Source organism: Varanus komodoensis, unplaced genomic scaffold (genome assembly GCF_004798865.1).
Source record: "Varanus komodoensis strain SLA01 unplaced genomic scaffold, ASM479886v1 scaffold121, whole genome shotgun sequence".
NCBI lineage: Eukaryota > Metazoa > Chordata > Lepidosauria > Squamata > Varanidae > Varanus > Varanus komodoensis.
In genome coordinates, this window is record NW_025335353.1 from 150,762 (window position 1) to 163,361 (window position 12,600).

General features: G+C 50.6%; 1 protein-coding gene across 1 annotated transcript in view; it reads left to right on the forward strand.

Annotated features, from left to right (window-relative positions):
* Positions 1-12,600, forward strand: part of A2M (alpha-2-macroglobulin) — a 60,574-nt gene that overhangs the window by 36,506 nt on the left and 11,468 nt on the right. Inside the window, exons 21-28 of the mRNA XM_044422201.1 lie at positions 1,064-1,187; positions 3,580-3,701; positions 4,079-4,130; positions 5,632-5,715; positions 8,109-8,285; positions 9,069-9,153; positions 10,634-10,790; positions 12,496-12,573. Coding sequence (XP_044278136.1) covers positions 1,064-1,187; positions 3,580-3,701; positions 4,079-4,130; positions 5,632-5,715; positions 8,109-8,285; positions 9,069-9,153; positions 10,634-10,790; positions 12,496-12,573 — 879 coding nt within the window. The remainder of the gene's footprint in view (positions 1-1,063; positions 1,188-3,579; positions 3,702-4,078; positions 4,131-5,631; positions 5,716-8,108; positions 8,286-9,068; positions 9,154-10,633; positions 10,791-12,495; positions 12,574-12,600) is intronic.

Sequence of the window (12,600 nt, forward strand, 5' to 3'; positions counted from 1 at the left end):
GCCTCGGGGCGGCTCACAGCATAGAATAAAATACAATAAAATACAATATAACAATATAACAATATAAAACCAACAATATAAAATAAATAACAATATAAAAGAAGTCGCCCTGGTTGCCATCTGCCCCTGAGAACCCTGTGGGCCCAGGATCCGTCCTCCTCAACAACCCTTCTCATTGTGCTCAGAGTGGGGGCTTGACCTTGTTGGAGAAGACCATGTCTCCTTTGCTCTGACCAATACAGGGTTAGCAAGAAAAACAAATTATGTTTATGCTGCTGCAGTAGACACTTCTCCTAGATTAGCAAAGGACAGGGAAGCAGGCTAGAAATGCACATGGTGGGCATGTCATGAGTGGAGCCGACTGGAGCTGGGGGTCAGACTAGATGACCCAGGAGGACCCTTCTGACTTGCTCTATGTTTCTATGTAATTGGGCCATGGATGAGCCTTTGAGCTACATGTTGAAAGGGTCACCCTTAGATAAGGTATGAACAGAGGGAGGAAAATTCCCAGCCTCAAGAAGGGAAGGGGCCCATGAGAAAGTTGTCGGAGGATGAAGTAAATTATACAAGCTTTGTCTAATTGTGCTCAGCACAGTCCCAGGAGTTCTGCCTCCCACACATCAAATTCGGATGTATTCTTAATAAACGTTGCTGGCTTGATTTTTCCCAACGGAAGTAGTTGGACCCACTTCTTGCAGGACCTGACAACCTACTCCCAGGGTAGGCATGGTTGGCAGATGTCCAAGTCCCACACCCCAGCAGGGCCTACCAACACGTGGCCCCCGGAGTCCCTTCTAACAATTTGGTTCACCCACCTCTCACTCTGGTCCCGACCATGGAAGTGGGAAGAGCAGGGGATGCTCTTTGCTCCGAGATGCCGGCCACAAAAGCAAGCACCGGATGATGCAAACGAGGATGAGGAGAAGCACAACTGCGGCCATGGGGCCGAGGGGACAGACTCCCTCTGGGCCCGACAGCCCCTCCAGAACCCAGGCAGAGTACTGCCTCCCCCTCCTTTCCTTCCCCTTCAGAGTGACTGAGCAGCTGTTTTGTTTCTGCACAGATCCGTGTGACCCTGGCTCCCTCTGAGCACTTCGATGCCGTCCCCTTGGAACAGGAAGACTCTTTTTGCCTGTGTGCCAACAAACAGAAAACCGTCACCTTCAAAGTCACCCCCAAGGCTCTGGGTAAGCGACTGCGCTCATTCGCATCTGGCTCCCATCTCCCATCTCTGACTCTGAAAAGGCCCGGGCTGACCCACTGTGCTTCAAGAAGAAGACCAGGGAGGGAGACAGGGGTGGTCTGAAGTCAAAGATGCGCCCTTTAGCCTGTCTCAGGTCCCTTGAATTGTTTAGGGTGGGTTGCAAAACAAAACCCAAGCCCCACATTGAAGAGGGGAAAAAACAAGACTAAAATACCTGGGCAGGGTGGGGAGGTTGGATAAGATTCATAAAGACCCAGCACTGTCCGGATTGTTGGGAAGACGGACAAGTGGGTCCTGGATCAAATCAAGCTGGAGCTTTTCTTAGAAGCAAAAATGCCGAAATTGGGGCCATCATGCTTTGGGCACATCATGAGGAGGCGAGACTCACTGGAGAAGACAGTCATGCTAGAGAAAGTCGAAGGCAGAATGTAAAAGGGAAGACCAGGCAGGAGACGGATTCGGATGGAATCCACAAGGAAGCCGCTGTTGTGAGTTACGACTCACAGTGTAAACAAGCAATAAAACTAAAGTCTTTTATTACTACTTATCTACAAGATTTACAACGCTGCAGATAAGCTCTACTGCAATGGTCTTTACAAGGCAGTTGCTAATTCCTTAGTGACTTCTCTTAGGGATTAGCTTTCTTGGCCCCACCTTTCCCCCCTGAGGCGGGACAAAGTTTCCTTTTGTTCCAACCTGTGTAAAGAACTCTAAGGGTTGCTCGCGGGATAAATCTGCTCCACCTCCTGTGTCTCCTGTGTCATGCTCAGGAGGTTCAAGTCAGGAGGAAGGGGGGCCGTCTGCCCAGGCTCTCCAAGAGCAGGGCTGTAGTGTCTTTGCCCTCGGGGCCCGTTGGTCTGATACTGGCTGGGCTGTTTGCTCAATGGGTTAAGGGTCAGGATGGGGTATGACTATCTGTTCAGTCATTCCCCAGCCAGGTTGTGGAAGGGATATTTGGCCACAGGGTCTTAAGCATAATCCTCCTCACGAGGTGCTGCCTCTGTCGGGGCATCAGGCACGACAGCCAAGCCTTGGACTTGGGAGAGCTGAATGGGGCTGTGAGGGGCGGGACACTTCCGAGGCACTTCATTCATGGGTCACCCCAAGTCAGATATGGGCTCATAACCTTAACACAAAGCGACAAGCACACACACTTGGTCCTGAGGCACACTGGGGACTTTGGGTCAGTCCGTGTCTCACAGCATTGTTCTTGTGAGTAAAATGGAGAGACGCTCCGTGTAAGCTTGGCTGGGTCCCTTGCAAGGAAAAAAAAGGCAGGGTGGAAAGATTACTAGCCAAATAAAGTGCATTTATTTATTTAGGAAATTTATAGGCCGTCCATTACTGTTGTCTCTGGATGGCTTACATTATATTATAAATCCTAAACAAAATAAATTGTCTACACCATGACTGAGTATAAAGTGACATGGTTAAAATAAATTACATGAATAAATATGCAATTAAAATTAATTGGCGTTAAAATATTGGCCAAATAAAAAGGTCTTGACCTGGCGCTGAAAAGCATATAATGATGGTGCCACGCAGACCTCTCTAGGGAGCGCATTCCATAGCCAGGGCGCCACCACAGAGAAGGCCCTCCTCCGAGTGCTCTGTCTCCTGACCTCTTTCAAAGAGGATTCCCGGAGGAGGGCCTCTGCTGCCGATCTCAGGGGGCGGGAGGGCAAATATGGGAGGAGGCGTTCCTTTAGGTATCCTGGTCCCAAGCCATTTAGGAACTTTATAGGTAATAACCAGAACCTTGAATTGAGCCTGGACTTCAGTGGGAAGCCAATGGAGCTGATAGAGGACTGGAATTATGTGAGAATATGGCATGTGGCCCTCTGGGGATTGGGACTCTGAGACTGCAGCTGTGCTCCCCCGACGAACGATGAAAGGAGCCCCTCCACGCATGCATCGCGGCTGGGGAAGTGCCGTGACTGCAAGGCAGGGTAATTTATGACCTCTGAGCCCTGCTCCTTCACTGGCAGCCAGTGTGAACTGGGCCCACCACGTGAGTGTCTGAGATCTAGCTTGGGATGCAGAGGGGAGATTGTGCCAGCAAAAGCACTGAGGGCAATCCAGCCCATGCTGTTCCTCTGCCACTTTGCTGCTGTGCCCCCCCCCGCCGCCTCCTGCTGGACGTATCCTGAAGTGTGTCTCTGTGCCCAGGGTGCAGGTGTGTGGTCCGGGGGCCACGTGTGGCCCTCAGAGGCATTTCTGGCCACCCACCAGCTCTCTCACCAAAGTGGGGCTTCCTTTGCTCGCTAGTGTTCAAGGGGATTACAAAGTGGAGAGGACATTTCGGACAGGCTAGCAATGCAGGAAAGTTAGTAGTTCACGAAGTCCTTTGAAAGGATGGCTGGTTTTTGTTCTAGGCAAAGTGAACATCACTGTAAGCGCAGAGGCCTTGCACTGGGATCAACGCTGTGGGAATGAGGTTGTGGTGACTCCCACCCATGGCAGAAAGGACACGGTCATCAAACCCCTCTTAGTGGAGGTATGTGGGCTGCTAAGCAGGAGCATCTGTGCTTTGCAAATCGCATTGCAGCAAAAATGAATCACACCAAAGGGTGGAAACTCATCCCCTCTCCCTTGGTCGCCTGGGAGGAATTTTCTCTCCACAGGAGACCAGGAAATGGCTTTGTGCATGCCAGATCCCTCAATATGGAGACTTGTAAACAAGGCATGTTTTTGCCATGGGGTCATTGGTATTTTCTCCTCCTGTTCTCCATATCCTCCTGTTCTCCAGGTTTTTATTATTTCTATTCCGATTTTATCTCTCCCCCTTCTCAGCTTAGATGTTAATTCCCCTAAGAGCTTCTAACTCTCATTCTCTCCTTGCTCCATTTTCCCTTCTCTTCTTTCCTCACATAGCCTGAAGGTATCAAGAAGGATGTGGCCATCAATTCCTTGATTTGTGCAGATGGTAAGTGCTTCTCAGGGGACCCTCCTTTTTGCAGAAGAAGGCCATTTACTTTCACCAACTTCACCAAAAATCCAAGCCTATGCAGATGTGCTGGGTGGGACTTGTAGGCCTTTGTTTTGACCTAAACTTGCATAGGATTGTACCTTAAGCTAATGACTAATAGGTAAGACGCATGTCAGTTGAGCCACAGTGCTTACTGTGTCTACTGAGAATCTAGGTGTGACCCATCCGATTTAAAAAAAAAATAAAAATTGCGATCTGCACTGCTGCAGTGGAATTGCTGCAGTCCCCATGGCTGGCTTTGCAGCAGAATCGCACTCCCGAAAGCTCCCAGTGGCTCTCCTTGGTTTCCAAATATGCCACTTGCTCCTCAACCCCTCATGTTCAAGAAAAATCAATGATTTTTTTCCCCTCCCTCTGCTCCCAGTGTGTTCTTGGGTTTTGACAGACCAGGGATAAGGGGCAGGGTTGCCGGGTTCTTCAAGACCTCAAATAAGTGCATAGCAGCCTTGCTTAAAAACTTAGAATCCTTCAACTGATAGTGAATCGATTATCTTAAAAATGCCCATATAAATAGGTTCTCCCTGGAGAACAGTTTTCCTGGATCCTTGATGTTACAGGATTTTTCTGAGGGTAACCTTCTCTCAGGGAAGGAGAAAGATGGACTTTAATTGACCTTCTATAGATCCAGTAAATTTCTGAGACCTTCAGAGGAACCCTTATTGGTTGTTCCCTGACCAATAGGATGTTGCCACATCATAACACAGAAGCAGGCCTTCCCGGTAGCGTTATATGTCCCCACATGTGCTTTGCGTGGCAGAAACGGGCAAGCGTCAAACACTTCTTGAAAACACGTTTGTTTTTATGGGGTTACTTAAACCCAGAATGGACCAGGACATGGCTCTGTTTCTTTTGGGTGCCTTTGTTGTGTAAAATTTCAACTTTTTCATTGTATTATGTAAGCCATTCAGTGTGAGCTACTTGCGGTGCAATTGTATGACCTTCTATACAGCATCCAGATGGTCACAGGATTTCTGGAGACCCAGCTATGAGGTCAGAAAGTCATGATGACCTCATGGTGAGCTTCCCATGGAGTGCCCTTCCTGTCCCTGCAGAAAGAACCACGTGGCTGCGTCTCCGAGGTCGTTCTTGCACCCTCAGGGCAAGGTGCCCCTGGGACGCAAAGTATCATGACAGAACCTCAGTTTCCTTCTCCTCAACTCTGAAGCACATCAACTAGCTGGCCAAGACTGGTCGAGACGGGGCAGGGCAGGGAGTCTTCTCCTGTGTCCCATGGATGCCTGAATCATCCAAAGATTTCCGAGAACCTCCAGGTCCCTGTGTAGGACTGAGTGGGTGGGAACACTCCAGGCCAGAGGGGAATTGGTTCCCTGAAGCTGCCACTGTTTGGAAGGAATAAACACTGGATGGGGAGTACGGAGAGACAGCACTGGCACTGGTGGACGCATGGTATGATCAAAACTCTCTTCTTGGCTTTCAGGGAACACTCAGTCAAGCACCATTTCATTGAAGCTACCCAGAAATGTTGTGAAAGGCTCAGCCAGAGCTGTCCACTGTGTGTTGGGTAAGTCCAGGGACTTGTGCTTGGAGCTGCTGATGCTCCTGTGTAGACATCCTGTTCTCCATTCTAGCCCGTCTCTGCTTTCCTTTCTTCTCGCTCAGCCATCCTCCGCTTGCAAATTTATTTTCTGCTACTGATTCGACCTGGCTCTGCATGGGTTGGAATAGCCTTTAGTCTGATGCAGCAAAGCAGACAAGCGGACTGTGGCTTCTTTCAGAGTTGGAAGCATCGTGTCCGCCCTGTTGGGGCAAAGTTAGGCCCACTGGAACTGCTGGGCACGACCCTGACCACGGTCCACGTCTTCCCAGATTAGGTTCCTCAGCCTCCTGATCTCTCCTGGCCTCCAACTGGATGGACTGCAAAGCCTGCCCCTAGTGGCTGATAGTATTACTGCAGGCTTCGGCCACAAAAAATCATAGAATCATACAATAGTGGGGTTGGAAGGGGCCAAGAAGGCCATCGGGTTCAGACCCCGGCTCTTGCAAGTCACCAATTTGCACCTTCCCACATGGAAGCACTGACTTTAATTACAGTCATTTAATGCCTTTTGGAGGGACTGCAGGTGGCGCAGTGGTTTAAATCGCTGTGCTGTTGGGCTGGTAGATCGAAAGGTCGCCGGTTCGAATCTGCACAATGGGGTGAGTTCCCGTTGCTCCGTCCCAGCACCTGCCTACCTTGCAGTTCGGAAGCATGCAAATGCAAGTAGATAAAAAAGTACCACTTTGGTGGGCAGGTAACAGCGCTCCGTGCAGTTCGGTGTTTAGTCATGCCGGCCACATGACCACGGAGACCACCTGCGGACAAACGCTGGCTCCCTTGGCTAGGAAATGGAGATGAGCACCGCCCCCTAGAGTCGGGCATGACTGGACTGAACGTCAAGGGGAAACCTTTACCTTTAATGCCTTTTCAAAGCAAAATCACCCGGGAGTGCACCTTCCTAGGGACCTCTTTGTGCACACCAAGTTTTGGGTGCCTTGGCTTCATGGTGGCCCCGACGGACAGGCAGATATGCTCTTGGGTTATCCCGACTTCTCCTTTCCTCATTTCCAGTAAGCGATCCCATCTCTCAGCTGGCTCAGCTGGCTAATTTGGACTCCCCCGGAGTCCTGGGGGCTCCTCATGGGATCCTCCACCCATTGCAACATTGGGAGATGACATTCCATCTCCTGCTCCCCAAGGGGAGCTGGGCTGAGGCTCTTGTGGCAACAACCGCCTGGACACCTGGGGCACCTGAAAGCAGGCGCATTTAGTGTGTGATCCCATGCGTATTCGGGAAGGGAAACGTCCTGCAGGGGAGCATTTGGGGTTGTGGGACTTTTTCTGCCTGAACATGGATAGGATCGCACCCGTGCTGTGGCGTGTGCAGCTTTGTGAAGCCTGGCCAACTTTGTGGGGTGCATTCAACACAGGACCCAGATGGTGGGGACACACACACACACACACACACACACACACACACACACAGAGTTAGGAACGAAAGAGGCACTTACTCTTGGCATGTTTTTCAGGGCCAGGCTGCCACCAATTCTTCGGAGGAGGGTTATGAGGGCAGGGAAATCACCGAATCCTAGAACAGAAGAGTTGGAAGGGGCCATGAAGGCCAACCCCCTCCTGTTGCAGGACACCCAGTTACACCATCCCACCCAGATGGCTGCCCAGTTTCTTTCTGAATGTCCCCAGTGTGGGAAAGCCCACCACCTCTCCAGGCAGCTGGTTCCTCTGTCCTATTGCTCTGGCAGTGAGGAAGCTCTTCCTGATGTCCAGCCTGGATCTGGGTTGCCACAACTTGAATTGATTATTCCATGTAAATGAGGAGCAGAGAAGTAAAGATGATGGAGGAGGGTGAATTTATCTCAAGGCCACTGTCTCCAGGTGTTACGGCAGGGCTTGGGAACCAACAGTGCCTGGAAGTGCTGGGAAGGGACATGGGAGAGGGGCCCGGTCCAGTCCCTGAGCCCATGACATGGCACGGGGAGAGAAGGGCTAGCCAACTAGAGGGCCTGCCTAGATCTAGGAGCCCAGCCCTGTTTCAGAGGGGCACCCCCAGAGGGGTGGAGGCCAGGACTACTGAAAAGGCAGGAAACACAGAAGTAGCAATTCAACAAATCACTCTGTTCAGGCACAGAGACGCTTCTGGTGACTATAGTTTGCTAGCTGTAATTTGGAAAGAAAGTGCTCCTATGCAAATAGACTGTTGTTTCAAAAGAATAAAGGGGAAACCTGGGTCCTCTCTCTCTCTCCCCACCCCTTTCCCCTCTCCTATACACACACACACACACTATCTCTTTCTTATTATTCTCTCTCTTATTCCTTCACTGACTGTCATTCTGCACATGGCTTTCCTGATGGGCCGTATTTTTCTCACGGTCTCCTGTCCTCCACTTTCCCCATCTCAGGTGATATCCTGGGCGGAGCCATTCACAACCTCCAGCACCTTGTCCAGTTGCCCTATGGCTGTGGGGAACAAAACATGGCCCGCCTCGCGCCCGACTTACTTATTCTAAAGTATCTGAACAAGACTGGGCAGCTGACAGAAGACCTCAATTCCAAGATCATTGGATACTTAGTGGAAGGTGAGGAAACTCACAGGGTCTACTCATGACCTTGTCCTTGGTTGGGAGGAGAAGTGGCTGGTGTCCTTCTGCTTTCTGGCTTGAATGGGCTTGCTCAATTAACTAGCAGATTGATTTGTGGAGGTTTAAACGGGGGGGGGGGGCGGGTGGCATGTTCAGGCTGGCTTTGTCCTTTGGCTTTCTGGGCACGTGTGTTTGTCTGGTGGCACAACGGTTCTCTGCTCCAGGGAGCCACAGCTGAGTCTTTCAAACACATGGTTTCACATGTGCGAGGCAACCTGGGTGTTCTCCCCTCAGGAGCATGACTCAGCCTTGGGAAACTGGGATCATAGGACCAGGGTAGTGTGAGGAATCTGTTTTGGTGGTGGGAATCCATCGGATTCCCTGGGCTTGGGTTCTCAGACTCTAGCCTGCTTTCCTAGGGCCGTGAACTTCCTGGCAAGTGTGCCGAACGGTCGCCTCACACGACTGCCATGCAGATGGTGTCTTCCATGTACAGAGTTTGCAACCTTTCCTTGAGCTGCACGTGGCCTGAAGGAAGGTTGCTGGTGGTGCAGGCGGGCCTCTGTGAGTGCTTTGGACCTCCGCTCGGCTCGTTTTCTAAGAAGGGCTGAGGCAGGTGAAGAAGTCCACAGACTGAACCAGGGATAGATTCTGTGGAGCTTCATTGCAGCCCTACCCAGGGCAGTGGCTTCCAAAGCAAGGCAGCTTGTGCACATGAGAAAGTTGGTGGAATAAGGAGGGCGTAGTCACACCAGGCAAATAATTTCCTTTCCCTTTCAGGTTACCAGACGCAGCTGAAGTATAAGCACTCAGATGGTTCTTACAGCACCTTTGGTCAAAGCAGCCACAGTCAAGGGAGCACTTGGTGAGAGTCTTTCGCATCCTGCTCTCAGTTTGTGTGTGTCCACACCCATGCACACACCTCCTTGGCCGGTGAAAAGCCTTTGTGGTAGGGCCCGGTTTAAAATAATCACAACAATAAACAGGAGAGATCAAAACCAGAACAGGCCTGCTGGATCTGACCAGAGGTCCATCTAGTCTGGCACTCTCTTCACAAGGTAGCCTCCCAGCTGCTCACAGGACGCCTCCAGAGGGATGGGTGCAAGACCTCCTCCTGCCCAAGCTGCACAGCAACCTGTGTGTGCAGGCAGGCCCCGTCTGGTGAAGGAGGGAGCACATGGCCAGCAAGGCTAGTAGCCATGGAGAGCCTCCTCTCCCATGAATCTGTCCAGTCCCTGTCCAGTCTAGCCCTTCATGTTATCTGTTCTAAGTCTTCAACCAAATTCGAGTGTTACGGGAGAGGGAATAAAATCCCTCTCTTTCACTCACCTTTTTCTAAGCCAAACAGTCCTCATGGTTGCAGGCTCCTCCTAGGAGAGCTGCTGCAGCCCTGATCATTTTTGTGACCCTTCTCTGTCCTTTTTCCAGTTCCACAATGTCTTTTTTCAGGTCAGGCAACCAGAACTGAGCTCAGTATTCCAAGCGTGGTCACCCTAAAGATGAGCACCATCTTGGCAGTTCTATTTTCTAACCTGCTCCTAGTTACGCCTGGCATGAAGTTTGCTGATATTTTCATCCAGCTCCTGTGGAGAGCATCCAGTGTTCTCCACAGCCCCAAGATCCCTTTCTTGCTCAGCCCCTGCTAGCTCAGATCCCCTCAGCCCCCAACACGCATCCTTTACGCTTGCTTACCTTGAATGGCATTTGCCATTCTGGTGGCCATTCTCCTGGCTTGGAGAGGTCCCTTTGGACTTCCTCAGAATTTATTTAATTTATTTAATTTATTTATTTTTCGATTTATAGCCTGCCTTTTCCCTACAAAAGGCTCAAGGCAGCATACATCATTCTCCTCCTCCATCTTATCCCCACAACAACAACCCTGTGAGGTAGGTTGGGCTGAGAGTCTGTGACTGGCCCAAAGTCACCCAGTTGGCTCCATGGCTGAGCGGGGACTAGAACCCAGGTTGTCTACGTCCCAGTCCCATGCTCTTAACCACTACACCACACTGGCTCTCTGTTTTGTTTTTAACCCCCCTGAATAGTTTGGTGTCAGCAGCAAACATGGCCACTTCTCTGCTCACTCCTAATTCCAGATCATTCAGGAATAGGTTGGAAAGCACACACCCCAGTCCAGAATCCTGCAGGACTCTGCTGCTGACCGCTCTCCATCAGGAGAAATTGCCATTTATTCCCGCCCTCTGTCTCCTGTTCTTTAACCATAAGAGCAGCTCCCTCTGTTGATTCCGTGACTGTTTCGTTGGCTCAGGAGCCTTTGGTGAGGGGTTTTGTCTAAAGCCTTCTGGAAGTCCTAGTGACTGATGTCTTTTGGATCCCTTGTCTTGCAGGCTGACGGCTTTTGTGTACAAGATCTTTGTTAAGTTAAGTAAGATCATCTTTGTGGAAAAAATTCACATCACAGACGCGCTATCTGCTCTGGCCATTCGGCAGAAGCCCAATGGCTGCTTCCAAGACACAGGAACTCTGCTGAACAATGCCATGAAGGTGAGTGAGAGGGGCAAGTCCGTTTCCTTGCCAGAACCAGGGCTGATGGCACCTTGGCATGAAGCATGCTAGCAGGGCCTTCCCCAGCCTGGTGCCCTGCCGATCTGCTGGAATGCAGTTCCCATTATCCCCAGCTGGCTGGGGATGATTGGCCCTGTGGTGCAGACATCCTCTGATTGCAGTGGCCCAGTCGGTAACCGTTTGGAATAAGCCATTCGTGTCCTAACGCCCGCTCACTGGGCCCTTCCTGTGTTACATATTCAGTGCCAACCCTTCCGGGTTAGCAGTGCTACTCAAAACACACTTTCCCCTATGAGCATCCCAGAAAGATAAGCTTGTCTTCTGAATCCACAATATTATACAGTCTTAGAGTGCAATTCTATACTGTATCTCGTACATCGCTTACTTAAAGAAGTGGTTCTTGTTTACTGCGAAAGAAAGGAATAAGGGGGCTGCTAGGTTGTTGTACGTTTCCCCCTGATGGGAGATGAAAATCACCTGAGGGCTCCATCTGAGGGCTGTGGAGGCCGCACTGGGCCTGCAAAGGGAGGAAAGGCACATGGGAAGCAGTGCAGAACTGAAGCGGGAGTGCAACGTGACGGTGTACATGGGAGACACCTTCAGGGAGACCACGTGAACGGGAGCTCGTACGCTGAGGTACAATCAGGAGAGAGACGCACCCCTATCGCACGAGAACTGTAGAAGATGGTTCTCAGAAGGAGCACTGCGGAGATGACAAAGGACCTCTCTGAGTACTGTCGGGATGTGTGAGGAATCTATTCCGGCAGCGGGAATCTGCTGGATTCCCTGAGCTTGCCTCCAGGACTCCAGCCCCCTTTCTCAGGGTCGTGCCAGGAAGCGAGCCAGGGCGAACGCCGCACAGGCAGCACCCCCCTTCCACACACGCGACTCGCAGCCCTTCCTTGTGCTGCACGTGCTGCAGAAGGAGGTCGCTGGCTGTGCGCCGTGCCTGCCACGCGTGCCCACGGCTTCCTCTCATGTTGGCTCGCTTCCTAAATGAGGGCTGAGCATGCAAAGCAGCCCAATGGACTCCGTAGTCCCTGCCCGATCACTGCCACCTTCATCTGAAGCCCCCTCTGCATTCCCCCCCTTGCAAAGTGGGGGGGGGGAAGATTGCAAGGAAGGGGACTTTTTCAAGCATAGCACCCCAACTCTGGAATTCGGTCCTGCTACAGGTTTGGTTGGTGCCCACCCTTCTTTCAGGCATCAACTAAAGATATTTTTGTTCCATTGCTACTTTGACCGGTGAATCGTTGGTCAATTTTAATGATGGTTTTAAGACTTTATATTACTAAATACTGCTGCCTTATGATTTTATTAATTTTTATGCTAGAGATTGATTATTTATGTTTTAATTGGTTTGTGAATTCCCTTCTAGGACATTTATTGTATTCTTTGTTGTTATCTTTTTGTTTTACTCAGTTTTGTAGTTTCACTGAAGCATTTTCAATTGTTATTGGTTTTATTGTGAACTGTGGATTTTATTGTGCTGAATATTATATTGGTTCTTATGGATTTTATTGTGCTGTGAGCCACCCAGAGAGCCCATGGCTAATAGGGCAGCACATAAATTGAGTGAGTGAGTGAGTGAGTGAGTGAGTGAGTAAGGGAAATGGATTCCTTCGAGGACCACTGTGCCCTTAGTCTGTTGCTTGAGACTCATGTCTTTCTGCTTTCTTTCCAGCAAGGTGGGGTAGATGAGGAAACAGCCCTCACGGCCTACGTTACAATCGCTTTGCTGGAAGGCCATGTGCCAGTCATCGTAAGTAGCTGTTGTGAACCTGGCCCT